The sequence below is a fragment of the Saccopteryx bilineata genome, chromosome 7 (assembly GCF_036850765.1).
Source record: "Saccopteryx bilineata isolate mSacBil1 chromosome 7, mSacBil1_pri_phased_curated, whole genome shotgun sequence".
In the NCBI taxonomy this organism is placed as follows: Eukaryota; Metazoa; Chordata; class Mammalia; order Chiroptera; family Emballonuridae; genus Saccopteryx; species Saccopteryx bilineata.
In genome coordinates, this window is record NC_089496.1 from 56,936,547 (window position 1) to 56,964,546 (window position 28,000).

Below are 28,000 nucleotides of genomic sequence, written 5' to 3' on the forward strand. Positions count from 1 at the left end.
AAAAATATACTGACACTACTTCCCTACATTTTTTCCCCCCAAATGATTCTGAGGCTTGGATGGAGACCACCCGACATCGCTAGGAGCCTGTGTGCAACTGAACTTCCCAAGGTGATGTGTACGCACACTGCTGTGGGTGTAGCCAGTGGATGCCCTTCTGATGGAAAACCGGCCAAACCTCAGGGGTGAGTCGTTCGTTCAGCCACAGGACGATCTGAGGAACTGTGTTGAACTTCCTTAGGTTTGTTTATTGTGCGAGAAGTGCCAACGTCTTGTCCCCCAAAAAAGGCGGTCAGGATGTAGAATTGGAAATAACGGTGTAGCATCGCAGATGCAGAGACCGGAAATTCCCAAGGGAAGTCTCTCCGTTTATTCAAGTTCTCTTCTAGCCATCCACTGCTGGGGAGCTTCTGCAAATGGGTAGTTTTCTTTTCTTCTTTTATCTGATTTTTCAGATTCTTTGTTGTGGGCTTCTGCAAATTGTATCCTCTAACCAGTTACTGTTTGCGCTGATGAATGATGTTGGTTTATAAGTGATCATTTTCTATCCACTAACTCAGTGCACTTTTTCCTTGTTCGTATTATTAAGGCGACTCTATTGCATATCAAGGAATTCATCAGATCATCTGCAAATATTCATTTTCAGACTTCCTCACTAATTTTTAGCCTTTAATGTCTCCGGCTTGTCTGCGTGCGTTGACCGGTGCCTCTCGACCAGCGTTCAGGAATCACAGCCACAGCTGTGGGTCTGCCCACCTGGTATGAACACACAGATGAAGGCAAAGAAGGTGTTTACGAGAAAGGCTGTTGTTACACAACACATCTTCTTCTAGACACACATTCATCTGTCAGTGCTCCAACGAAATGATTCGCCCTCAACAGCTAAAGGACCACAGGGAGGTGAAAATCACTTTCATATTTTTATTAGTCAAATTCATTCACTTTTTCAGTGGCAACTATGAACCCGATATCTTGATTCCTACAAGTGCAAGAAGTCTCAGAGGTAAGCGCACGTGTCGTGGCTGTGGGCCCCGGGTCCTCTAGCTGTGGTCCGCCGGGCTTCCGTGGACCCTGAATCTGTATAAACACGTGTACTTCGGATGTCCCCAGTTGCTGAGGATTTTAAGTTTCACACAGAGTAAGGGCTCAGAAGCTTCATGCTGGAAGGAAAGAAAAGGTCGAGTCAATGCCTTCTCAAGAACTCCGCCTCACGGCATCCTCGGGAATGCGGATGGAATGGGACATCCACTCTTTCTTGCCTTCTTCAGGTTAATCAGACACACGCTCTCATGGGCGAGAAGTGAGCCATTGTAAGTGGCGGGCTCCTAAGAAGGCAGAGAGGCAGAGCGAGGAAGGGGACACGGTGCCCTGGACACTCAGGTGCTCCCACTGCCACCGTCACACTGTCAGCGGACCCGGGGTGGTGGGGGGGGGGAGAGACACGGATGGATGATTCAGTCAAATAGGAAACCCCACAGGTATGTTCATTTCTAACATGCTGAATTCTCACCATTGGCCAAGCAGGGTCCTAAAACCCTTATTTTTACCTGGTACGAGATGCCTTCTATCTCAAATTACTTCCTGTGGTGAATGAGGAACAGTGATAATATATTTCACATACCTTAATGACTTTTTCAGGAGGGGGACATGTCAACAGTTGGTATTTTTTTTCCCCATTGAGTTAGGAAGAGAAGTTAAGCAGTATTTATCTGGTATCAACTATTTATTCTCTCTTCCTCTGAGTTCCTCTCTGCCTCTAACCATGTCATACCACACCGTCACCCTGTCTCTTAGTGGGAGGTGAGACAGGGACTATCTCACCTAATAGTAGCAAGGGAACCAGACAGGCAAGATAAGGACAGAGAGAGTAATTATATAAAATATATTTTTTTTAAGTGATAACAAATGAGGAAGAATTAGAAACCACCTTTTTTTTCAGAGACAGAGAGAAAGTCAGAGAGAGGGATAGACAGGGACAGACAAACAAGAACAGAGAGAGATGAGAAGCATTAATCATCAGTTTTTCGTTGTGACACCTTAGTTGTTCATTGATTGCTTTCTCACATGTGCCTTGACCGCGGGCCTTCAGCAGACCGAGTGACCCCTTGCTCGAGCCAGCAACCTTGGGTCCAAGCTGGTGAGATTTTTGCTCAAACCAGTTGAGCCCGTGCTCAAGCTGGCGACCTTGGGGTCTCGAACCTGGGTCCTCGGCATACCAGTCCGACGATGCTCTATCCACTGCGCCACCACCTGGTCAGGCTAGAAACCACTTTGCTATATTAGCCTGTCTTTTGCATGAAAATGCACATAAGCGTTTGGAGCTAAGAACTGAGGTCCAGATAAGCCTTGCTCACCTCACACCTTGGTCACAGTTCTCAGCACTGTGCATCCTGAAGCCCCAGTGCACGCGCGCGCACGCGCGCACACACACACACACACACACACACACACACACCCCTTCCCAGGGACGGAGCCACGCACATCCTAACCAGGGCTTCCGTTACCTGCAGCGCAAAGGTCTGCACGGTGGCTTCTGCTTTGTTATATACAAACTGACCCAGGAAAATCTCTTCTCCTTCACACTGTCTCAGGACGCCCTGTAAAGAAAGGGACAGACAAAGAGGTTAGAAGGAGTGGACTCCCCGTCGAAATAAACGCGGTGGTCGTGTGTTCAAGCAGCGACACGCTATGGACATCCTGGGGCAGTGCCAGGGGCACGGTGTTGTGTTAGGTGCCGGGACCGCCCTGCATGTCCAAAAAGTGTTAAAGTTGGGATCCAGAGACATTTCATGAGACGGGTGGGCTGAGCACCCAGGTTTAACTCTGAGCCCTCCTCCAGAGAGAACGCCAAGGGATGCAGTGAGGCGTAAACCTACAGGAAAGCAGGGGACCCACCCCGAGAGGGAAACTTCTGCCGCTGTGGTGGTGGCCTGCAGAAAACATGGGCTGTGCCACCGTCGGGGACACGGGGCTGCATGAGCGCCCAGATCTGAGGGGGCTGACAGCCTTCTCCAGAAGCGGCTGGACCCCCTGTCCCTGGTGGGTCATCACCCCTGCCCTGGCCTCCTCCTGGCTTCGGCACAGCTGGCCTGGGGTCACTCTGCAGACACAGGTGGCGAAGGCGTCCCCAGGCTCTGCAGGGTGGGCCGTGCGCCTCTTCCCCCGGCAGGCCCAGCCTGTGGCCGCCAAGCTGGACCCTCCTGGGCACAAGGTTGCCGAGTTCCCCCCCCGGGTCAGCCCGCCCGACACCACACTCCGCAGCCTCCAGGAGAAACGGCCCAACGGGACCCACACTCCGCAGTCTCCAGGAGAAACGGGACCCACACTCTGCAGCCTCCAGGAGAAACGGGACCCACACTCCGCAGTCTCCAGGAGAAACGGCCCAACGGGACCGCCCTGTCCACCCACCTCACCATGTGTGCAAAGCCCTGCTGGCTTGTTAGTGGTCACATCTCAAACGTGACAGACGAGCATCACCAGACGGCTGCGGAAAAGCCGAACAAGGAAGATGGAGATCCTGTCAGCATGGGGGGGCGGGGGGGGGGAGGGGAGCCAACCGACACGAAACCAAACTGCACTATCCACTGATACCCCGGAGGCTTAAGAGGAGACACTGCACCCATGAAAGGAATCGAGACTCTAACACAGGGCTGTTTAGAGGGGGGAATGTCTCAGAATCATCACAAAATGAAAAATTCAACATAGAAAAAATAAATTGGCCCTGGCCGGTTGGCTCAGTGGTAGAGCGTCGGCCTGGCGTGCAGAAGTCCCGGGTTCGATTCCCGGCCAGGGCACACAGGAGAAGCACCCATCTGCTTCTCCACCCCTCCCCCTCTCCTTCCTCTCTGTCTCTCTCTTCCCCTCCCACAGCCAAGGCTCCATTGGAGCAAAGATGGCCCGGCCACTGGGGATGGCTCCTCGGTTGTGGCAGAGCGACACCCCGGAGGGGCAGAGCATCGCCTCCTGATGGGCAGAGCTTCACCCCATGGTGGGCGTGCCGGGTGGATCCCGGTCGGGTGCATGCGGGAGTCTGTCTGACTGTCTCTCCCCGTTTCCAGCTTCAGAAAAATACAAATAAATAAATAAATTGATAAAAATCAGAAGGTAGAACAAAAAGCAAAAAATATATATATATATTTTTTAACAGAGCAGATAATTGCTGAGCCCTCGGGAGGGAGGACTGAGGCCCGAGAGCAGCTGGACTTCGGGCTGGACTGGCCGTGGTCAGTCAGAGAGCAGATGATTGCTGAGCCCGCGGGAGGGAGGACTGAGGCCCGAGAGCAGCTGGACTTCGGGCTGGACTGGCCGTGGCAGTCAGACTGGAGCCAGGGGAAGGTGTGTTCCAGAGGGCGTCTCAGAAGAAAAAGAAAAAGATCTGTAAGTTGTCGGAGGTGAATGAACACAAATAACGGGAGGATATGTACCCTTCCAAAGCAAAGGTCAGAAGGAGGCAAGCAGTATCCTCAGGCAGGTCACAGAGTTTACACAGAGCAGATAGTGTTCGAGGACTCTCCCGGCTCAACTGAGATCGACTTCGTTCCCGTGGTTACAGTGAAACCACTGAACGACGGTTGAAACGAAAAGTAAGATGGACCGTCCCGCCATGACCGAACATGAAACGCCATCTACCCTGTACCCCCACCCTCCCTCTTCCTGGCACGGGCCCAGGAGAGATGAGAGCCAGCGTCCGCTCTAAACCCCGTCTGCACCGGCACGCGCAGCCGCGAGGCGCCTGACAGCCAAAGCCAGGGAAGCGACCCCGAGGTCCATCCATGGTAAATGGATAAATGAACTGTGATCTACCCACACAGTGAAATCTTTTCAGCAATTTAAAAAACAAAACGTGGCCTGACCTGTGGTGGCGCGGTGGGTCAAGTGTCAGCCTGCAGCGCTGAGGTCGCTGGCTCGAGGCCCTGGGCTTGCCCGGTCAAGGCACACGTGAGAAGCAACTACCAAGTTGATGCTTCCTGCTCCTTCCCCCACCCTTCTCTCTCTCTCTCTCTCTCTCTCTCTCTCTCTCTCAAGTTAACAAATAAAATTTTAAATATATATATATATATATATTGACATGTCATATCACGTAGATCAGCGGTTCTCAACCTGTGGGTCACGACCCTGGCGGGGGGCGAACGACCAAAACACAGGGGTCGCCTAAAGCCATCGGAAATATTGATACATATTTTACACACAGGGGTCACCTGAAGCCATCGGAAATACATATTTTACACACAGGGGTCACCTAAAGCCATCGGAAATACATATTTTACACACAGGGGTCGCCCAGAGCCATCGGAAATACATATTTTACACACAGGGGTCGCCCAGAGCCATCGGAAATACATATTTTACACACAGGGGTCGCCTAAAGCCATGGGAAATACATATTTTACACACAGGGGGTCGCCTAAAGCCATTTATAAATATGTATTTCCGATGGCTTTAGGCGACCCCTGTGTTTTGGTCGTTCGACCCCCGCCGGAGTCGCGACCCACAGGTTGAGAACCGCTGACATAGACGAACCTTGGAAACAGGATTCTAAGAGGATGAAGCCGTTCACAAAAGCCCACGCATGTGATTCCGTGTACATGAAGCATCCGGAAGGCCAATCTATAGAGGCACCATGGGTTGGTGGCTGCCTAGGGCTAGGGGGCTGGAGGACAGGATGGGAGGTGGCAGCTAAGAGGTACAGGGTTCCTTTGAGGAGTGATAAAAACCTGCTAGGATTGATGATGGTGATGGATACAGAACCCGGCGAACATACACAAGAAGCCACTGCAGTGTGCCTTCATGTGGCTGGATTACATGGTGTGTGAGTTGTGTCTCGATAATAAAGTAAGACACAAACATACCGGAGGATGGGACAGCCACGGGAGAGAGCTCATCACCCTGGTCAGTTTTGGTCACCGCCATCATCACCCTCTCCTCCACCACCATCACTGTCTTCACCGTCACCAGCACCCACCCCTGAACTGAAAAAGAACCCAAGCTGAAAAATTAACAAATTCCTAAAAGCAGACACGAGGGCAAAGAACCCAAATAATTATTTCCAGCTATTCAAGTGGAAGCTTCCAGAGAGTAAAAGTCGGGCAGAAGTAGGACAAGGGACAAGCAGACGTCACTATAAACATGTGGAGACGTTCAATGGTTTCGTTGTATCGATACATGCGTGACTTTGATAAGAGTAGAATTACCTAATAGGAACCATCTAGTCCAGGGGCGGTCAACCTTTTTACACCTACCGCCCACTTTTGTGTCTCCGTTAGTAGTAACATTTTCTAACCGCCCACCGGTTCCACAGTCGTGATGATTTATAAAATAGGGAAGTCACTTTACTTTATAAAATTTATAAAGCAGAGTTACAGCAAGTGAAAGCATATAATAATAATAATTACTTACCAAGTACTTTACGTCGGATTTTCACTAAGTTTGGCAGAATCAATCTTTATAAAACAACTTACTATAGTTAAATATATCTTTTTATTGATACTTTGGTTGCTCCGCTACTGCCCACCATGAAAGCTGGAATGCCCACTAGTGGGCAGTAGGGACCAGATTGACCACCACTAGGGGGCAGTAGGGACCAGATTGACCACCACTAGTGGGCAGTAGGGACCAGATTGACCACCACTAGTGGGCGGTAGGGACCAGATTGACCACCACTAGTGGGCGGTAGGGACCAGGCTGACGACCACTAGGGGGCGGTAGGGACCAGGCTGACCACCACTAGGGGGCGGTAGGGACCAGGCTGACCACCACTAGTGGGCGGTAGGGGCCAGGCTGACCACCACTAGGGGGCGGTAGGGGCCAGGCTGACCACCACTAGGGGGCGGTAGGGGCCAGGCTGACCACCACTAGGGGGCGGTAGGGACCAGGCTGACCACCACTAGGGGGCGGTAGGGACCAGGCTGACCACCACTAGTGGGCGGTAGGGACCAGGCTGACCACCACTAGGGGGCGGTAGGGACCAGGTTGACGGACCAGGTTGACCACCACTGATCTAGTCCAGCCCACTCACACCGTGGACGGCAAAGCAGAGTCCAGGACGTAACGACTTTCTCGCCAAGCTGCAAACGGGGAGCGGCACAGCGTGGCTGAGACCCCAGCTCCCAATCCCTGGCCGACCAACCACCTCCACCCACCTCCCGCTCTGAACGGAGATGTAGGCAGCTTCTCACATGGATGGAAAACTCCTTGGGCGCACTGGAGATGCTTCCCGAGGGAGACACCCTCTCGGAGATGTGCTCCACGGTCACCGCGGTTGGCAAGATCTTCCTGGCCAGTCTGACGAGGGCGTGACCCCGGGAACCCGGGAAGGCCCAGCACTTTCCGGGGTGCACATCCGGCTGGCGAGAGAAGAAAGTTCACCTCTTACCTGGTTATATAGACCCACCCCTACGTTACTGGCCAGCTCACCGCTACTGACCACAGATCTGGCTTACGCCTGCAGTGTGAAGGCCTTGTGCCCGGCTCGCCTGTCAAACAGGAACCGTGCAGACACACCCCCCCCGCCCCCAGCGTTAGCTGTTCTCCTGGTGCCCGTTAGCCGTTGTGTGGCGGTGGTGAGGAGGGCAGTGGTGAGGGAGAGGACGATGGTGGTGATGGTGACACCAGTCCCGGTGCTGGTATTTAAGGGGGGAGACTGATGTACCAGTTTCTAGCTCTCGACTGTACCCTGGAGTGGGAGTCACAGGGTTGCCCCCGATGGCATTGCTAACCTGGAAACTGACTTCCAGCGTGTAGGGTCTAGGAAGAAGAGTTCTACCATCTGCAGGCATCTAGTGCCTTTTGACTCGAAGTGACATGTGGGAATTTCTCCCGTTTCGATCGGGCTTTCTGAGAAGGCGCTGACCTGAATGGCACGTAGCTTAGCCCCTAGGGTGCATGAACCGCCAACACACGTGTGTCGAGGGACTGAACTCGTTGATGGAAAGGGAGCCGTGGGCTGTGTGTGTCCTATCTGAGAATAACCTAGTTTACTGGTGTTAGAGCAACACATAAACAATTCGCTCACCTAGTTTACTGACCGTAATTCTCGTCGCTGGATGACTCTGACAGTACGAGGAGCTGGGGGGAGTTGCCTCCGCTTCAGACAGTAACATTTTTGTGATAAAAATATATGAACAAAATCCTAAAATATGAACAAGTTGCTCTTTACCTGAAGGATGACATCTGGAGGCATTTCATAGTTCAGGAACCCAATCCCATGCCAGGAGAGTTTTGCTTTGTCATTTTTGTAACTTTCCGAGGTCCCAGCTTCAACAATGGAGGCTCCTAAAATTATAAAATAGTTTTTTAAAAACTACAGAACTCAAAACGCTTCATTTAGATTTGAGTAATGTTGTTGGAAAGTGATTACTGGGCAAATTATAAATCAGATAAAATTCATACCTTGGAAACTGGTAGGAAAAGTCTGGCTTTCAGTTTCTTTTTCTTTTGGTCAGAGACAGAGTCAGAGAGAGGGACAGATAAGGACAGACAGGCAGGAAGGGAGAGAAATGAGAAGCATCAATTCTTCGCTGTGGCTCCTTAGTTGTTCATTGATTGCTTTCTCATATGTGCCTTGACCGCGGGCCTTCAGCAGACTGAGTGACCTTGGGCTTCAAGCCAGCAACCATGGGGTCATATCGGCAATCTCGGGGTTTTGAACCTGGGTCCTTTGCGTCCCAGTTTGACGCTCTATCCACTGCTCCAGCGCCTGGTCAGGCATGACTTCCAGTTTCTTTACCACTGAAATGTGTCCCTTTGAGAAAACCATGTGTACTCTGTGTAGCATCGCAGCATTTCTGAAACTGGTATTATAACGACATACTGAATTCTGAAGCGATTCATTTAGAGAAGAGACGTAAATAGGATGGGGACTGTATTTACTACCTGGAGACATACTGACCCCATATTTTAACAGCTCTTGTGATAGCTGAGACTTTGTGTCATCCCAGTTCACTCAGAAACAAAAAGCGGTCCGGACAATAATGAATGCTTTAAGCATTACATTTAGGTCTGTGTGACCCATGATGAGGTCATGTCTGCAAGGTGTGAGTTAGGAGTCAGGCTTTATTTTTGCCTCTGAACATCTGACTTCTCCAGCACCGCTAACCTGCCCTTTCTCCTGGGTCAAAAATCAATTCGCTGTAGGTGGACTTTCTGTTCTGCTGCTTTGATGTCACCGGTACCACACCGCCTGCGTCCCTGCAGCCTGGACACACCAGGTCGTGTGACTCCCTCATCTTTCTCCTCTCTTTTCTTTTCTTTCTTTTTTTTTCATTTTTTTTCATTTTTCCAAAGCTGGAAACGAGGAGGCAGTCAGACAGACTCCCGCATGCGCCCGACTGGGATCCACCCAGCACGCCCACCAAGGGGGGTGATGCTCTGCCCCTCTGGGGCATCGCTCTGTTGCAACCAGAGCCACTCTAGCGCCTGGGGCAGAGGCCAAGGAGCCATCCCCAGCGCCCGGGCCATCTTTGCTCCAATGGAGCCTTTGGCTGCAGGAGGGGAAGAGAGAGACAGAGAGGAAGGAGAGGGGGAGGGGTGGAGAAGCAGATGGGCGCTTCTCCTGTGTGCCCTGGCCGGGAATCGAACCCAGGACTCCTGCACGCCAGGCCGACACTCTACCACTGAGCCAACCAGCCAGGGCCCTCTCCTTTCTTTTCGAACCTGTATTGGCTGTTCTGATTCCTCTGCCGTCCGTGTCCACTCAGAAACAGCCTGGAGATTTCCGCCAGCAAGGCTGCTGGGGTCCGACTGCACTGTGTACAATCAAGGGACCAGCCGGGGAGAGCGGCCATCTTAACAGCAGGGAGCCTGCGTATCCCTGGACATGGCACATCTCTCTGCATACCCACTTCTGTCTTCTCTCCGCCGGGGTGTTTATTTCAGGCGCGCAGATCCTCTGTGCAGCTTGTCAGATTCATGCCCAAGTATTTCATGTTTTTTATCGCTGTCGGGAACACTATGGTTTTTAAAATTTCTTTTCCCAATTGTTTCTTACCAGTATATGAAAATCACATCTATAATTTAACTTATTAACCTCACGCATGAGTTCTAGTATATATATATATATTTTTGGTGGCTTTCTAGGTAAATCGTCACGCTGTCTGTGAATAAAGAGATTTTTATTCCTTTCTTTCTAATATGCTTGTTTCTGTCTTCTCTCTCTCTCCTGCCTTCAGGTGGAAATTTGGATTGTTGATTTAAGGTCACTCTTGTTTTATAATATAAATATTTGGCCTGACCTGTGGTGGCGCAGTGGGATAAAGCGTCGACCTGGAACACTGAGGTCGCCGGTTCGAAACCTTGGGCTTGCCTGGTCAAGGCACATATGGGAGTTGATGCTTCCTGCTCCTCCCCCTTCTCTCTCTCTCTCTGTCTCTCTCTCTCACTCCTCTCTCTCTAAAAAAAAAAAATCAATCAATATAATATAAATATTTGTTGCTACAGATTTCACTCTGAGTGCTGCTCTAGCTGCATACCATATATTCCGACATTTTATGTTTTTGTGTTCATTTAACTTAAAATATTTTCTAATTTCTGTTTTTAAAGTACTTTTTAAATAATTTTTTAAGATTTTATTTATTCATTTTTTAGAGGGACAGAGAGAGAAAGAAGGGAGGAACAGGAAGCATCAACTCCCATATGTGCCTTGACCAGGCAAGTCCGGGGTTTTGAACCAGCGACCTCAGTGTTCCAGGTCGACGCTCTATCCACTGCGCCACCACAGGCCAGGCTCTAATTTCTGCTTTAACGTCCTCTTTGACCCAAGGGCGACTTAGGGATGCATTACTTAATTCTCAAATACTTGGAGGTTTTCTGGGTGGGTTTCTGTTACTGGTTTCTAGTTTGCATTTCCATTCCAGTCAGAAGACATCCTCAGTGGGCTTTCGGTCGTTTCAAAAACTTATTTTTGCTTTGTGGGCTAGCATCTGACTTGCTTTTATGAGGGCTTCCCGAGCACGTCCAAAGAAGGTGCATTCTGACGCTGTTGGGCGCAACATTCTATAAATGCCAGTTACATCAAGCTTTTGATGGCGTGGTTCAGTTCCTCCGTGTTCTGACAGGTGTTCCGTCTTGGTTTGTTACCAGGAGTCTTTCTCGTGTATAAAACAGGGTGGTCACGTCTGGGGCGTTAACCTAACTGTGGCCTCCGGATGGCGCTGTGGAGACCCCGCTCTCTCCACGGCCCTTTTCCACCCCGAGGAAGTGCCTCTGCTTCTGTTCCAAGATCTGTACCAACTCGGAGCGATCCACCGCCAGCCACCGTCTCCATCCTGCTTGATTGTCCAGTGTGTTCCTTTCCCTCCTTCTCAAGGGACCGGGTAGATAAATACGTCTTTCTAATAAAGAAGCACAGAGAAATACAGAGAACAGAGACACCATCGCAGCATCTTTTTTCTCACTGTTTTACTCACCTGATGACTTGAGGGCGTAGTCAGCCATCTGGACCTGGTCTTCTCTCAACTTTTTAAGCACATAATTTACCAAGTTTGACATTTCCTGTACAAATTTAAAAAACATAGTTGTTGGTTAACAATCGCTGCAACGGCTGACGTTTTTGGACCGTGCACACTGTGGACGTGGACCTGAGTTCCGGAACCCGCAGCGTGAGAACGTCTACCCAGCGCCACGCTGAGCCGGGCACCGCACTCAGGGTCCTGTCACCACCCGGGGACCTCGGCGCTTATCAGGTCCACGAAGCTGTGTCCCCTCACCCCCCAGTGTCGCAGGGCAAGGTCAGACCTAAGCCCCTTCACGGAGCTGTGTCCCCTCACCCCCAGGGTCCCAGGGCAAGGTCAGAGCTAAGCCCCTTCACGGAGCTGTGTCCCCTCCCCCCCCCCAGCGTCCCAGGACAAGGTCAGACCTAAGCCCCTTCACGGAGCTGTGTCCCCTCCCCCCCCCCCAGCGTCCCAGGACAAGGTCAGACCTAAGCCCCTTCACGGAGCTGTGTCCCCTCCCCCCCCCCAGCGTCCCAGGACAAGGTCAGACCTAAGCCCCTTCACGGAGCTGTGTCCCCTCCCCCCCAGTGTCCCAGGGCAAGGTCAGACCTAAGCCCCTTCACGGAGCTGTGTCCCCTCCCCCCCAGTGTCCCAGGACAAGGTCAGACCTAAGCCCCTTCACGGAGCTGTGTCCCCTCCCCCCCCCCCCAGCGTCCCAGGACAAGGTCAGACCTAAGCCCCTTCACGGAGCTGTGTCCCCTCCCCCCCCCAGCGTCCCAGGACAAGGTCAGACCTAAGCCCCTTCACGGAGCTGTGTCCCCTCCCCCCCCCCAGTGTCCCAGGACAAGGTCAGACCTAAGGCCCTTCACGGAGCTGTGTCCCCTCCCCCCCAGCGTCCCAGGACAAGGTCAGACCTAAGCCCCTTCACGGAGCTGTGTCCCCTCACCCCCAGTGTCCCAGGACAAGGTCAGACCTATGCCCCTTCACAGAACCCTAATGACCACCCCATCGTGGTCAGTGAGATGGTCAAACGGCGGCGTCTGTGTGATCTCCCGGGTCCCCGCCTTCATTGGTGTCTCCGCTTGCTGATAGAGACTGAACGTCCTATCGACCTTTGGGAATTGTGGCAGTTTACGTCAAGTACGGGATAGCTTATGTTACAAATTCATTCATTAAAAGAAAAGAAAAGAAAAGAAATTCATTCATTTGCATTAATATTGGTTTCCTAAGGATGTTCTGATTCTACAAAAGCCAGTGTCCTGATAGAGCAGTGGTCCCCAACCCCCGGGCCACGAACCGGTACTGGTCCATGGGCCATTTGGTACTGGTCTGCAGAGAAAGAATAAATAACTTACATTATTACCATTTTATTTATATTTATGTCTGAACAATGTTTTATTTTTAAAAATGACCAGATTCCCTCTGTTACATTCGTCTAAGACTCACTCTTGACGCTTGTCTCGGTCACGTGATACATTTTATCCATCCCACCCTCAAGGCCGGTCCGTGAAAATATTTTCTGACATTAAACCGGTCCGTGGCCCAAAAAAGGTTGGGGACCCCTGTGACAGAGCATACGAGGGACGAAATGGGGCCCGAGGGCAGGCGGGTGGTCAGCCTCAGACTCCTCTGCCTTTCAAGAAGCAGATAAGGAAGGAAGCTCGCCTAGGAGAGGGCGGGGGAAGCAGAGCCATGTCATTGCCCTCGTCCTGAAGCTGCCCAGTCTGTTGCAGATCAGGTTAAACACGCCAACTCTTAAGTCCACAAATAAAACCATCTTGTTATTGAAGTACTTTGTGTATCGACCTTCAGAGACTGCCATTTCTGAATGACCTTAGTTGACTTACTAGGAAATAAAACAGAGTTAGTTATCTGGGTCGGAAGTAAGTCCTATCACCAGGCAGTCTTCTCTGTGACAGAGCCATGATGAGGAAGTGGGCCGGGGACACGCTGTAGAGATAGGAAGTCACATCAGCAAGGACCCGTGGAGTGGGGGACACGGCCACTCATCACTCAGCCCTCGATTTCTCCACTCAGGGACATGGTGGGAGGCGTCACCAGAGGGAAACCCTGGCCAGGCCCCGGCCTCAACCCCGCTTACCTCGTCCGTGACCTCCAGGTGGTCCTGGGCCCCGGTGGGGTCTCCGTCGGCGTTCCCGTTGGGGTTCCAGCTGTAATTATGCAGGCCAGCCTGTGTCTCTCGAAGTAACACCTTCAGAACATTGATTTGTTCAGTTAAAAGCAGAATTTCCCGGAAGTTGTTTTCCAACATCTGGCTTTCCCCCCTAGAAATGAAGAGCCCCCGGTGTGAAAGGAGGAAGAGGCGGGCGTCCGGCTTCACCGGGGTGGGCCCGGGCCGCGGAGGGACAAGAGGTGCTTCATGTTGTAGAAGAGAAAACCCAAGAGTGCGGGGCGCTCTGGGACAGCCCGTCTGTCGGGACCCTGCCCTCAGCACAGGTGCAAGCCAGGATGTCCGGGGAAGCTTTCCCAAGGGCGCCCATGGGCATGGGTGAGGTGTGCTCAGAGCAGCCAGGGCAGGGCGGGGGGGCTCAGCCAGCCTCGCAGGTCCTTGTCCCTCGGGAGCTCGGCCACCCGAGACTGAGGCTGGGTGACTTCCCCACTCCCACCCCTTGCCATCAGAGCACTTCACATTCGAGCCTGGAACAGAGCAGCAGGTTTCAATCTGAGCCTCGAGATTGAACCAGCCTTGGGCGGACGAGGGACGGTGGCCAGTCCAGCAGGGCGGCCAGAGTTTCCTTTAGAAGAACGGCCTCTGCTACTGACACAGGCTGGAAATGACTGGCGCTGTCAAGCTAACGGGTACTTCTTTGGTTTGAAAAAAGGTGAGCGCTGATCTAGTATTTTCCAATTTGCAAAAACAGCACAAACTCACAATTTGGAAAGGACCCAAACTCTCAAGAAATAAACATTGTTACATCTTAGCATGTTTGTAGCAGTCTTTATGTAAAAATCAGTAACAAAATAGAGATCATATGTGTAACTTTGTGTCCCACTGCACTTCCCAAAGTATTATGTACTTTTCAGAATAATTGGAATGGCTTCCTCAGCCTCCAGCGCAGGGCTGTGCTCTAAGGTAGCCACCCACTGGCCTGTTTTTCTTAGTTAGGTTGTTTCCATTGTTTGAATCATCAATAACATTGAAAGCACCTCCCACAGCACGTTTTGTTCAAGGATTCTCTATAGAAGGAGAAATGATTGTAGGTTTATAATTTTGCAACAACGTCTCAGTATTTGGAACCACAACAGGAAGGGCTGCGCCTATCAGAGAATCTCACTCACTTGAAAAGTTCCAGTTGCTCCTTTGGCATCCGAAGTCGGACCTGAAAAAAAAAAAACAACACAAAAAAGGATCATTCTGAATCCCGCCAATTCCAGTAGAGTTGCTTTTCTTACTCATGTCGTCACGCCTTTGGTCGACAGGCGTGCCGGGGGGACACACCAGGGTCCTCAGACACCTGCCTCTTTTTCCATTCAGCCTTTCCTGGCAGCAGTTAGGTTTGGAGGAGACGGGGTGATATCCACATCTGTTGAGTGACAAATGACCTCGTCCTGGAGCTCTGAGATGGTGTATTTGGTGCCCTGTTTCTCAGGAAGGGGGGGCCCTGTCGTCTGAGGACACAGAGGAGGAACAGGTGCAGGTGGGGGGGGGGTGCGGATTCCAACATCAGCAGAGCCCCCTGCTGGCTGTAAGCAGTGGGGGCACCCCTTTCTCCGTGAGGGACCTGATGGTCACTGGATTGGGTCAGCAATAACATTGGACTCAGCCATGCACCTGACACTGACCTGACGTCTGGACAGGAAGAACACCTCATGTTTGAATGGCGGTGCCCGGCCCAGGCAGAGAAGGACCACGGGGACTAGAGCTGGGCCACGATGGAGGCCTCAGTGAGGAGGCCCACAAGGGGACAGTGGACAGCGGCTGTGGGCCCCCTGCCCCTGCCTGGCTGCCAGCTCCTCTGTGCCCCGAGCTTCGCGTGCGGCATGAGTCCCAGACTGCCCCACAGACGGCTGCGGACCCCACAGCTCAAAGCTACAGAACTCTATTCCCTCCGGGTCCTGGGGCCAGAAGTCCCCCCCAGGTGTCAGAGGTCCACACTTCCCTCTGCGTCGGCAGGGAGGGTGTTTCCTGCCTCTCCAGCTCCTGGCCCTCCTGCCGCGGCTGCCTCACCCCACTCTCTGCCCCTCTGTCACACGGCCTCCTGCTCTGCGTCTCCTACAAGGACACTTGTCACTGAACTTAGGGACCATCTGGGAAATCTAGGGTGATTTTATCTCAAGAGCCTGAATGACACGTTCAGAGACTCTTTTCCCAAATAGAAGTCAGTTTCTGGGGGTTTGTCTGAGGACATGGCTTTCCAGACAGCTGGTATGTTATCTGAGTAATTTGAGCTGGGACAAACCACGTGCCATTCTTAAACAAACGCCTCATGTGGCCGCTCTATTTTTTTCTTTAACAAAAGTCCCACAGATATCTCATTATAAACTGTGTAACTTGCAGGGTGAATCCTAGAAGATGCAACAGTTTCTGGCTGGGTCTTTTGTGTAGGGTTTTGGCCGTAAAGCAATGCAATGTTTGTAGCAAGGGGTTTGCGATCATCCATCCTGAGCGCCTCATTGTGACAGTGACTCTACAGTTGCTGAGGCTGCATGCTGTGTGACGATAAAACTGTGTCCTCGGCATAAAGGAGCAAACAGTTCAGCCACAGGAGGGCCCAGCTCTGAAGAGTCTGGGTGTGAATCTCCGCTCCAGGGTTTAGGGCTGCACTGGCTGTCCCACTCACATCAATTTCCTTATTTGTTCTAACCCACCTTCCTCTTCTGTAAGTGCACTTATTAATACCCTTACTAACGGAGCATTTTCAGGGTGAGATGGAATATGTATTTAATGTGCTTACAGTCACCTCTGACACATAGTTATCACCATCCCGGTATCCACGGCAGATGGGGAAATGGAAACAGGTTGCTTTTGAAAAGCAATATCAGGCCCTGGCTGGTTGGCTCAGTGGATAGAGCGTCAGTCCAGCGTGCAGGTGTCCAGCGTTCAATCCTCAGTCAGGGCACATAGGAGAAGCAACCATCTGCTTCTCTTCCCCTCCCTCTCCCTGTTCTCTCTCCTTTCCCCTCCCACAGCCAGTGGTCCGACTGGTTCGGCCCCAGGCGCTGAGGATAGCTTGGTTGATTCGAGCATCAGACCCAGACCGGGCTTGCCAGGTGAATCCCAGTTGGGGCGCATGCAGGAGTCTGTCTCTCTATCTCCCCTCCTCTCACTTAAAAGACAGAAAGGAAGGAAGGAAGGAAGGAGGTAAGGAGGGAGGGAGGGAGGGAGGGAGGGAGGGAAGGAGGGAAGGAAGGAAGGAAGGAAGGAAGGAAAGGAAGGAAGGAAGGAAGGAAGGAAGGAAGGAAGGAAGGAAGGATAAAGAAATAAGTCACTATCAGTCTCAGGTGGCTGCTGCTACCAGAGCCCTGTTCTGTGTGAAAAATGGTAACACTGGTCAACAGTGAACTGACCAGAGCGAAAACCCTATCCTCATGAAAAATACTGTCCTTAGAGGAAATCACTTAATGGAACACTGGTCCCTGCATTACTTCTACCTGATATTCACGTGCAAAACAGAGAGAACATTGCAACTTAGACCCGCCTTGCAGCACCTTAACTTCCACATGAGTGGCATACACAATGACCATACAAAAACATCACCTGGTAATTATAGAGCCTTTTACTGCATTCTGCAACGGCAGCATAAAATCCTCCGGATTTCCGAGGAAACTCTGTCTCTTTAAGCCACGTGTAGTCTCTAAATCCTGTCAGAGGAAAGATCGGCTCTGATTAAAGGGTTTCCCTGGAAACTGAGGGTACTTCACATGTTAATGGGCATTTCTCTAAGCGTGGGGCATGTATGAACTCTTAAAGGGACTACCAGGCTCTCCGGTGACAAGGGACGGTGCTGAAATTCAGAGCCTCCGTTAAAACCGCCACGAGCTGGCAAAGCAAAGTGAACAAGCTCAGCTTGTTATTTTATTTTATTTTATTTATTTTGACTCCTAAAATCTAACCCAGAATTTACAGCAACCGGGGGGGCTGAGGAAAAGAGCAGATGCTTTTCGGTAAAAGGGCACCCACCTGCCCCCTCCCATTCCCCGGCACGATGGCACTGGCCCCGTGGGGACGGCGTCGGTGTTCCTGGCGCAGGGGCAGGGGCTGGGGCCAGCAGCGAACGCAGACCTTGCTCTTAGACTGCTGTGACTGGGAGGGAGGAGCTGGCCCGTGACCCCCTCCCCCCCACGAGCTGGTGCAGAACCTGACCCCTGTTTCATCCCACTACCTCGGGATAGAATGGAGTTCTGGGAGGGGAGGCTGCAGTGTCTGTGGAAAGATTTAAGGCCATAAACTGGCTATGCCCACCTGGGCAAGGGAGGGTGAAGGAGGCACGAGGCAGACAGATACAGACACGTGGCGGGAGGGGGAGGCGGAGAGGAGAGAGGATCCTGTGGGGAGGCGAGGCTGCTGGTGTGCAAGCTCAGATGAGATCCTGGAGAGCCCTGGGCTTGCCCCGTGGGCAGGTCCGCGGGCTCCGTGCAGACAGGGCGAAGGCTCGTGCAGACAGACAGGGGTGGCCCGGCTTAGAGCCAGGTGGCCAAGCCTGGGAGAGTCCTCTGTCTCTCTCTTTCTCTCTCCCTTTTTCTCAGCATCGTTGGTTGAAGAGACAATTTTCTCCCCTTGGAATAGTCTCAGCACGTTTTCCCAAACCTCAGTCAGCTGCAGAGACAGGAAGCAGCCAGTAGGTGGCGCCCGGGGCTGCGAGAGGGAGACGGGGTCCAGGGCTGCGGGCGCCGTCCGAGCGGGCGAAGGAACTGTCTTCCTTTGGAAGAGGGGGCTGCACACCGTGAACGCACTAAACGCCACTGAGCGGTTCGGCTGAAGATGGTTAATTTTACATTACGAGGCCTTCACCTCAGTGTGGAAAAAGGATCCGAGCCTCGTGCATTTCCACGTCCGCGGTGTCCAACACGGACCTGGCACCGCTGTGGGTATGTTGGCCAGCTCACCGGGGGGACGGTCTGAGAAGCAGTTTGCCTCCACCGGGAGACGCCCGTGTTTCAATCTTAGGAGATGTCTGAGGACCTTGGGGTGTAATTCCCAGAGGAGGGGAGAGTCCTGAGCCCGTGTGGTGAGTGCTGCTCACACCCACCCCAAGAGCTCCTGCCCCAGGCGGCCAGGGAGGCGCAGACTGAGCAGAGCGGGCCGGGGTCGCTGTCGGCCATCTGGGGAAAGGCGTGCCTGTCCATCCCAGATCAGCTGTGAGCCGGCCAGACGGCTGCAGGCGGGGCAGCCAGCTGAGGGCAGCGGCCTGAGGCCACAGAGACAAGGAAAGATGCTGGGAGCGGCAGAGCCGGGCAAGTGCGCAGCTGTCCCTGGAAACAGGAACATGCAGGGTCCAGTCTATAGTCTAGGGCTCCGTGGAAGGAGGGGAGGGCCCGGCGGGCACGGGTTGGGGACAGCAGTCCCCGTATCCACGTACAATCACAGCAAACAGCACCCAGAGTGCGGCCGAATTGTCAAGTGGCATTTCCTAGCAGTCAGTGGGTTGGAACCTTGATTTTCATATTCATTCTATCTTCACATGGTCCACAGATGAAGGAACAATTTTCCAGTGTACAGGTGTGGAGGGAGGTGACGTGTGACACAGGTAGGTACTCAGAGAGCTGCACACGGCAGGGACACAGTCATTGTGTCCAGAATCCTGTGCTAAGGGAACAAATGTTTTATGCTAAGGGAACATCAGAGGCCACCGTCATCATGGCCATGCACATGCAGGCTCCCATTAGATTCAGACAGATGGTAAAGAAACAGTGGAGCCAAAAAATGGAGGGCCATTCCTTTATTCAAGTCTTGCACCAGCCGTGAGCAAACACACAGGGAAAACACTTCCCTTTCACTCAGGGCTCCCGAAGCCCTGACACATCCTTTGGTTCCACAACCAGGAGAATCTTCTCCGGTTCCTCCTAGAACCAAAGGCCCCACCAGTCTCAGCGGAGCTCGCAAAAGCCCCTCAGCTCTGGTTCCCCATCTGCACACCTTCTCTCTCTCTCCCTGCAAAACTGGCTTCTTCTTCAGCACTCTGCATTCTCTCCTCTCTCTCTGCAAACACAGCTTCTTTTTCCCTCTTCTTCTTTGTTCTTTTCAAAACTTTCTAGCGTGAAAACCTCTCCTCCAGCAAACAGTAGTGTAAATCCAGTAGCCACGGCCACCATCACAGCCACCTGGCCCACGCAGGTTCGCATAGGATTCGGACAGACAGTAATGAAACAATGGAGCCAAGAACTGGTGGGCCATTCGCTTTAATCCTAGCTTGCACCCAGCGGGCAAGAAATACACACAGTGGGAAAACAACTTCCCTTTGCATTCAGGGCTCCCAAAGCCACTGACTTATCTGAGTTTCCTAGAATCAAAGGTTTCTACCTCACCAGCCTTATTCACCTCTGTCCCCCATCTCCTTCTCTCTGCACAAACTGGCTTCTCCCTCAGCACTCCACCATCTTGGCTGCTTCTCCTGGCCTCCTCCATGTGGCCTTTCTCTGCTCTCCTACAGCATGGGCTCCTCCTAGAACATAATCACTCCTCCCCTGAACAACATGATCTCTCTTCCTTTTAAAACCTTTTAACGCGAAAGCCCTCCCCCAACACACATTAATATAAATATAATCACGCCCATCCCAAGCAAGAAGAGCAACCAATATTATCACCTGGGCGACAGGCCTCCACGTGGGCAGCACCATCTTTAACAAAGTGAGCATAATATATTTTATCTGCCCAACAAGTAGCAAAACAATAGCCCTTCCCAAGCAAGAAGGTAATTTGCAATTTCACAGACCTACACACACCTGACGCTGCCCAGTCCCCAATGCAAACTATAAGTGAGCAAACATAAAAATCATGTTTGGCCCTGGCCGGTTGGCTCAGTGGTAGAGCGTCAGCCTGGCGTGCAGGGGTCCCAGGTTCGATTCCTGGCCAGGGCACACAGGAGAAGCACCCATCTGCTTCTCCACCCCCCCTCCTTCCTCTCTGTCTCTCTCTTCCCCTCCCGCAGCCAAGGCTCCATTGGAGCAAAAAGACGGCCCGGGCGCTGGGGATGGCTCCTTGGCCTCTGCCCCAGGTGCTAGAGTGGCTCTGGTCGCGGCAGAGCGACGCCCCGGAGGGGCAGAGCGTTGCCCCCTGGTGGGCGTGCCGGGTGGATCCCAGTCGGGTGCATGCGGGAGTCTGTCTGACTGCCTCCCCATTTCCAGCTTCAGAAAAAAATCATGTTTTACAAACTTATTTGACTGACACTTTGTGATAGGTACCAAATAACTGTAAAACTTAGCATTGGCAACTTAGTAATAGAAATGCCATTTTAAAGAGGAAAAGTCAGGCTCTTGCCCTGTCCTTTCTTTAGAGAATGGAGGGAGAAGGATGTGGGAGCTTCCTCGCTTACAAGGACGACTGGGTCATTGAGTTTAACTATAGCTCTCTGAAAGAATAAAGGTTATCTGAAGAACTTCCTTCCCCTTTCAACAAGAGACAATATTTACCTATCCTACACTGATTTGAACTCTCCCTCCCTTCCTGGAGTCCTGAGAGTAACATATACCTCTCTAGACAAAGGGATGGGAGACAGACACTAAAGGATTTGTGAATGTCTTTGATATGTAAAATGACATCACTATTGTGTTGCCTTGTAAGTCTTAAGATGTAGGAATGTTTTTACAGATCCTATAGACCAGGGGTCGGGAACCTTTTTGGCTGAGAGAGAGCCATGAACGTCACATATTTTAAAATGTAATTCCGTGAGAGCCATACAATGACCCGGAGGACAGCTGTGATTGGCTCCAGCCACCCGCCACCATGTACATGAGCAGTAGTAGATGAATGGATTGTAATACATGAGAATGTTTTATATTTTTAACGTTATTATTTTTTTTATTAAAGACTTGTCTGCGAGCCAGGTGCAGCCATCGAAAGAGCCACATCTGCTCATGAGCCGTAGGTTCCGACCCCCCCCCCCCCCCGCCCCCTGACCTATCTGTGATCCAGTCTATATAACTAGCTTCAGGGCTATTTTGCACACACATGATTTGGGTTAGGTATACCCCATGTCAGTCATATGCAGCCGGCTTATTAATAAATCTCCTCCTAAAAGTTCTCCCGTGTCCTGCCTTGGTGTCTCTACGTGACCCGCGGAATTAAGGTGCGCTCCTTGACAACAGTCCCACCCCCAAGCTGAGTCACTCGGACGTAGACAAGGTCAATTGTATGTGTCTGCAATAAAAAGTTTAAGGCTTAACTTCAAAGCGTGTTTTTAAACCATGATCCTAAGAGAGAGAGAAAAATAGTGCTTCCTAAGTTTTCCACAAAGAAGAAGCCTGTATTACTGTTGACAATAAAAAAAAATAAAAGACCAAAGAAAAAACAAAAAAAATCACTTCAGGAATGTGCAGTCCCTCCCAACGATTTCCTTGTTGTTTATTTACAAATGTTAAGTCATTCCATGGCGATCTCTCCTCACCACAGTGGCTGTAAGGATCACTCCTTCCGAAGACTTACCTACAAGAAGGAAAGTCAATATAAACACCACACTTGTGACAACCTTCCACAGCTGAGTTAACCTATAAAAAAGAATCAAAACAACAACAGGAATGAAAAAGCACGTCATCATGGGTTCCTTTGAACCGCTACACCCAAGTCCACAAATGTGCTGATTTTAGGTGGAATTTGTAAATTGATTTAATTACTAATTTATTCGCTTTGAAGCTGAGAGAAAATGGTTTTCAGGATAGTGTCCCAAGGTCATTACAACTCAGGAGAAACCCCCTCCCCGGCCCTGGGCTGAGTTAAATGAGAATTCTGGCATTACCATATTCACCAAAGGTTCATTAAGTTGTTTGACCAAACCCCAGGTGCCTGGGCCCCGCCCGTGGGATTCGGCCCCCTGGGGAGCTGCTCTGGTGTTGTGGGCGGTGACTTCCACACGTTTGCAATTGTGGGCAAGGTTCTTCTTGTCAGTAACTCTGTAGCACTCCTTTTCAGGAGCATCACTGTTCCCATGCGGGTGGTTATTTTGTTCTTTCTAGTGTTTGTTTTCCTGGCAGGCAGCGGGGGGGTGAGGGGGCCGGGGGTGGGGGACAGGGAGGGGGATAAAGGGGGCCTTGGGTCCTTAGCCCACCCAAATGCACAGGGCCTCCCTGTAGTCTCCTTAGAAAGTGATTCCGCACCTGTTTTGATGAGAGCAACCACAGCTGTTGGCTCAAGCTGTGTCCCCTTTCACACTGTGTGTTCAAAGCCCACCCAAGGACGCAGGAAAGGCCAGGCAGAGCAGGGAGTCCTGTATCCCCAGCTAAGCCCTGCAGACCAGAAAGATGGCCCAAGAGCTGTGAAAGGGACCTCTAAGCCAGGGGTGGTCAACCTTTTTATACCTACCACCCACTTTTGTATCTCTGTTAGTAGTAACATTTTCTAACCGCCCACCAGTTCCACAGCCATGGTGATTTATAAAGTAGGGATGTCACTTTACTTTATAAAATTTATAAAGCAGAGTTACAGCAAGTTAAAGCATATAATAATAATTACTTACCAAGTACTTTAGGTCGGATTTTCGCTGTTTGGCAGAATAAATCTTTATAAAACAACTGACTATAGTTAAATCTTTTTATTTATACTTCAGTGGCTCCGCTACCGCCCACCGTGAAAGCTGGAACGCCCAGTAGTGGGCGGTAGGGACCAGGTTGACTACCACTTGCCTAAGCTGTGAGTTCAAGGTGTCATCTCACTGCTGCTGAGGTTAGCTCTGTGATAGGGGCCTAGTGCTGTGTATGGGACCTCAGTATTGTGTAGAGAGAGTTGGACATAAAGAGGAACTTTAAACTTGCTTTTGGAAGCTGCTTAGAATAGAAAATCCCCAATAGTCTGTACAAGGAAGTGAAGCGTTAAACGGAGCTTGCCTGTGGCAGTAGCTCAAGCCCAACTAGTGAGACATCTTGACTTAAATCTTGCTACAGAGGCAGGATGTGATTTTATGCTTTAGCCTTGCAGCACTTACAGGAAGAACTGTAGTCAGCTTTAGAACAAAGAATGCTGTCTACCGAAATGTCGAGAATGTGGTGCATACCTGTTGTAATAGCTATGACTATGTGGTTTATCCCCTTCAATGCTGCTCTCTACCTAGGCTCGGGGATGTTAGCTGTTTCTCAGCTAGCAGTCCCCGGCCAGCTAATAAAAGCTCTTTAAATGTATAATCAATTTGGGCTCCGATCAATAATTGCTTGTGTTCGGTCCAGAACAAGCTCTTTATTTTTTATTTTTTTCAATCACAGTTCACATTCAAAATCGTTCTGCACTAGTTGCAGATGTACAGCATAGGGGTGAGGACATCGTGTATTTGACAGCATGGTGTGTCGTCCCCCACCCCCCCGCCGCCAGCTTCAAGTGCCCACCGGGCCCCGAACCTGTGTATCTCGATATTGGGACTACATTCCCTATGCTATGCTGTGATCCACTCCTCTGTGGCTGTTTTGCAAGTACCAATTTGTACTGTTTAATCCCTTCATCCAGCCCCCCCAAACCCCTCCCCTCTGACAGCTGTTGGTCCGTTCTCTGTATCTCTGAGAGTTTGTTTCTATTTTGTTTGTTTGTTTTGTTTATAAGGTTCCATATGTAAATGAAATCACATGGCGCTTGTCTTGGCATCATGCTAAGTGAAATAAGCCGGTCAGAGAAAGACAAGGCAAGAGGCTCATTCTTTCACACGGGTGGTTTCTCCTTCCTAATCCTTGTCTCCAGCCTGCTCTAACGAATGTGAACACCTCTGGCATAGACAGACAGACAGACAGCCTGCCACAGAGACTCCTGTGATCAAGGGAAGCCTTCAGAGCCAAGGTGTGGAAATGATCTCTGAACAGGAGAAAAGTTCTGACTGGTTATTTTCCATGTAAACAGAGCCGCTAGGACTCAGCAGGCGTGTGACAAGATCTAACGGGACGGGACTCACTCATCCTGCCAAGTTACGCACCTGCCAGCGTCTGGGTCCTCACGCCCCTGGAGCAAATCCCCAACACTCGAGCTCCTGCTGGCTTCTTCCAACAAGGAGCCTGGGACACTCTGGGTGTCCCGCGGTGGCTTTGGTCTTCCGCTCATTCCCCGGTGACAGGTGGTGACAGGTGGCCGGGAGGAAGGAGAGTCCCACTTGTTTTCTGTCTTTATCTCATGGAAAACAGGACACTGCTCCTGGTGGGCGGGGTTGGCTCTTTGTCGTCTGGCTCCGCGGTGTTTCTCCTTCAAGGGGAAACTGGCAGTGAGCTAATCCTGACGTCCCTGGGCCCCTCTGTTGCGTCACCCTTCTATGACACGTCACAATGGCTGTGTCAGGGGGCATGCACAGCCCACCTCTCCACCTGGCGGTTCACGTCCTGGCTATACCGACCGGCTGTGGCTTACCGCAGCACCTTCCAAACACGGCATCTAACGTGTGAAGGTCCCCAAACCTCCCCCTCCGAGGTAAACAGATTAGCCCTCTTCTGGGTTTGTTTCAGTACTTTTTAAAAAATAAATAAAATAAAATAAAATAAAATGTCACAATTACAATGGAAGACCCCAGAATCCCCTTCCCCAAACTCCCTCTCCCCTTTCTTTCCCACCCATAGCTACAATCTGAATATCATCATTCCCATTTCTTTTTTTGATGTTTCACCACATAAATATGTATCCATAAATAATGCATTGTTGGGTTTGTGCTCTAAGCTAACTGGCGTATGGCTCAGTTTTCTTTTCGTCTGGAGTTCTGTAAACTCCAGCCCACTCATCAGTCAGACCTGGGTGCCGTGTGTGGTTACGCGGACATGACCATTGCCTACCGTGCATGTGCAGGGCACACTGGATGGGTTTGGTTTCCCAGCAGTGCCCGTCCGCACGCCCCTCCTGCACACACAGGCAGAGGCGTGGGTGGACCACCAGCACACTAATTTGGGGTAAAATTGCCCACGTGAGGGTTACTCTTCTCTCAGTCCGTTGAAGAGACTACCCTGTGGACTGGGGGGGGGGGTTGAGTGCTGCTGATGAGAGTTCTGCGGAGTCTGCTGTCCTTTTTGTCCCCCACACTTTTTTGGGGGGAGGGGGACAATTTGTTTTTCTCCCTCTTGTCGTATTTTTAAGGCTTCCTCTTATCTTTTGCGTTCTTCAGTTTCACTCCAAAATACCAGTGTGCTATTAGTTTTCATTTTTCCTCCTTTATATCGGGTACTTGACACTTTCACCTGGGGTACTCACATCTTTCCACCATTCTGCAATGTTTTTCCAGCCATCGGTTCCTTAAACACTGCTTCTCAGTGTCCTCTTCTTCCTAGGATGGTGCAGCTGTGACATTTGTGAATTCCTTCTATGGCCATGATGGAGAAACTATGACACGCATGTCAGCACTGACACGCGTAGCCATTTTCGATGACACGCGGCCGCATGTGGCCGCATACCAGAGAAGTATGGGGCCGCATGCCAAGAAGGACGGTTCATCCTCGGCTCCCGCACGGCCAGGGGCAATAGCCAAGGATGAAACATGCTGTAGCGTGGACACTGTGCAGGAGGTCTGGAGGCCAAAACAACAGAACTCCAGCACAGAGCGTCTAGTTCTGGGACTTCTAGTTAGGTCGTTTTTCTCGAAGTGACACACCACCCCAGTTATGCTCGGTTTCTTGGCTAATTCTGACACACCAAGCTCAGAAGATTGCCCATCACTGTTCTAAGGGATTCTCCGTAGAGCTCAACGGACTCTTCTCATTTGTTTTTTAATCTCTTCACCCTCTGCCGGTTCAGGATAAACACTATTTTACAATTCATTCACTCCTTTGCTCTCCAGCTCTGTGACATCTAGACCTAGCTCAAGAAATCCCAAACTTTCGCCTGACCAGGCGGTGGCGCAGTGGATAGAGCGTCAGACTGGGATGCAGAGGACCCAGGTTCGAGACCCCGAGCTCGCCAGCTTGAGCGCGGGCTCATCTGGTTTGAGCAAAAATTCTACCAGCTTGAGCCCAAGGTCGCTGGCTCCAGAAAGGGGTTACTCTGTCTGCTGAAGGCCCACAGTCAAGGCACATATGAGAAAGCAATCAATGAACAACTAAGGTGTTGCAACGCGCAATGAAAAACTAATGATTGATGCTTCTCATCTCTCTGTTCCTGTCTGTCTGTCCCTGTCTATCCCTCTCTCTGACTCACTCTCTGTCTCTGTAAAAAATAAATAAATAAAATAATATAATATAATATAAAAAGAAATCCCAAACTTTCTACTTTCTAACCAAATGGTCCAAAATTGAAGGGATACAAAATGCTACTATGTAGCAAAGTGCTGCTTCACTAACCCTTATGTCTTCTAGTCTCTTCCTGCTCCCCCCACCCCCTGGCATCTAGGTCATCGTTTGTTTTTTTTTAAATATGTAATATGCATAATCAAATGTACAGGGTGGGGCAAAAGTAGATTTTCAGTTGTGAGTATGCAAAAGAGTTTATTCTTGTGATATTACTTATTAATCATTGTAATGGTTTCCACACAAACAACTGTAAACCTACCCTTGCCCCACCCTGTATATTTTTATGTGAGATATATCTATGTACATTTATCTTCATGTATATGTGTGTGTGTATACACATAAATTCACCTCTCGTTGCATTGCTTAAAGTAAAAAGTAACTTACTATGACCTGTGGTGGCGCAGTGGATAAAGAGTTGACCTGGAACGCTGAGATAGCCAGTCTGAAACCCTAGGCTTGCCTGGTCAAGGCATGTGTGGAAGTTGATGCTTCCTGCTCCTCCCCCACCTTCTCTCTCTCTCTCTCTCTCTCTCTCTCTCTCTCCCCTCTCTAAAATGAATAAATAAAAATCTAAAAAGAATATGTCTTGGAAGTTTTTCTTCTCACTCTGAGACTACCGCCTTCATTCTTTCACGGCTACCTAGTGTTTCACCGATGAGTGTGCCTCCTGCCCCCCACGAAGGGGCATTTTGGTGCTGCAGACCACGTGCAACAAGCAGCCACGTGGGTAAGCTGTGCTGCAGGTGCCACAGCACAGGCGGGTTGCTGATCAGCAGGCTGTGTGTGTGTGGTTTTCAGAATACTGTTTTGGTCCTTTAGCAGAGAGTCACCCAGTTTAACTTTCCACTGGGAACTTGCAAGACTTTGCTTCCTATTCACCAACACGTGTTTATCGACCTTAACTTTGCCAATCAAATACAATTTAAAAAAAAAAAAAACGGGATCTCAGCCTGTCGCAGTGGAGACAGCGCATTGACCTGGGATGCTGATGTCCAAGCTGGGGAGCAGCATGCATGCCACGACCCTTACCTGTGAGGACCCCATATCCAGCCCGGCCCAAAGCTCGCACTGGAGAAGCCCCGGGCCGGGGCCCCGAGCAGCGGTTCGCAGGGGCAGGACTCTATGTGTCTCAGCTCACGGACCAGAAACAGTCCTGAAACATCAGGGGCCAGAAGGGACATTTTACGGGGCCCTCTTAATACTGATGGACAATCGGCAGCCATGGC

At 50.9% G+C, this 28,000-nt stretch overlaps 1 protein-coding gene across 1 annotated transcript; it reads right to left on the bottom strand.

Moving 5' to 3' along the window:
* Positions 1-475: 475 nt before the first annotated feature.
* Positions 476-27,997, bottom strand: SUN3 (Sad1 and UNC84 domain containing 3). The gene is made up of 10 exons (XM_066240377.1): positions 27,804-27,997; positions 22,030-22,091; positions 17,146-17,249; positions 14,727-14,767; positions 13,528-13,711; positions 11,403-11,487; positions 8,156-8,271; positions 7,176-7,343; positions 2,505-2,597; positions 476-1,160 (listed from the first exon to the last, which is right to left on the bottom strand). The coding sequence occupies exons 1-10, from the start codon at positions 27,995-27,997 to the stop codon at positions 1,041-1,043; spliced, it is 1,167 nt and encodes a 388-aa protein (XP_066096474.1). The 3' UTR covers positions 476-1,040.
* Positions 27,998-28,000: the final 3 nt, after the last annotated feature.

What these genes read in the sequence shown, in the direction of transcription:
- SUN3 (XM_066240377.1), bottom strand. Translation starts at nt 27,997, where the DNA reads ATGGCTGCCGATTGTCCATCAGTATTAAGAGGGCCCCGTAAAATGTCC. An exon ending in GAGCAACTGGAACTTTTCAA is followed by an intron (nt 13,712 to 14,726) that starts GTGAGTGAGATT and finishes CTTCATTTCTAG; the next exon opens with GGGGGAAAGCCAGATGTTGG. An exon ending in ACCTGGAGGTCACGGACGAG is followed by an intron (nt 11,488 to 13,527) that starts GTAAGCGGGGTT and finishes AAATTTGTACAG; the next exon opens with GAAATGTCAAACTTGGTAAA.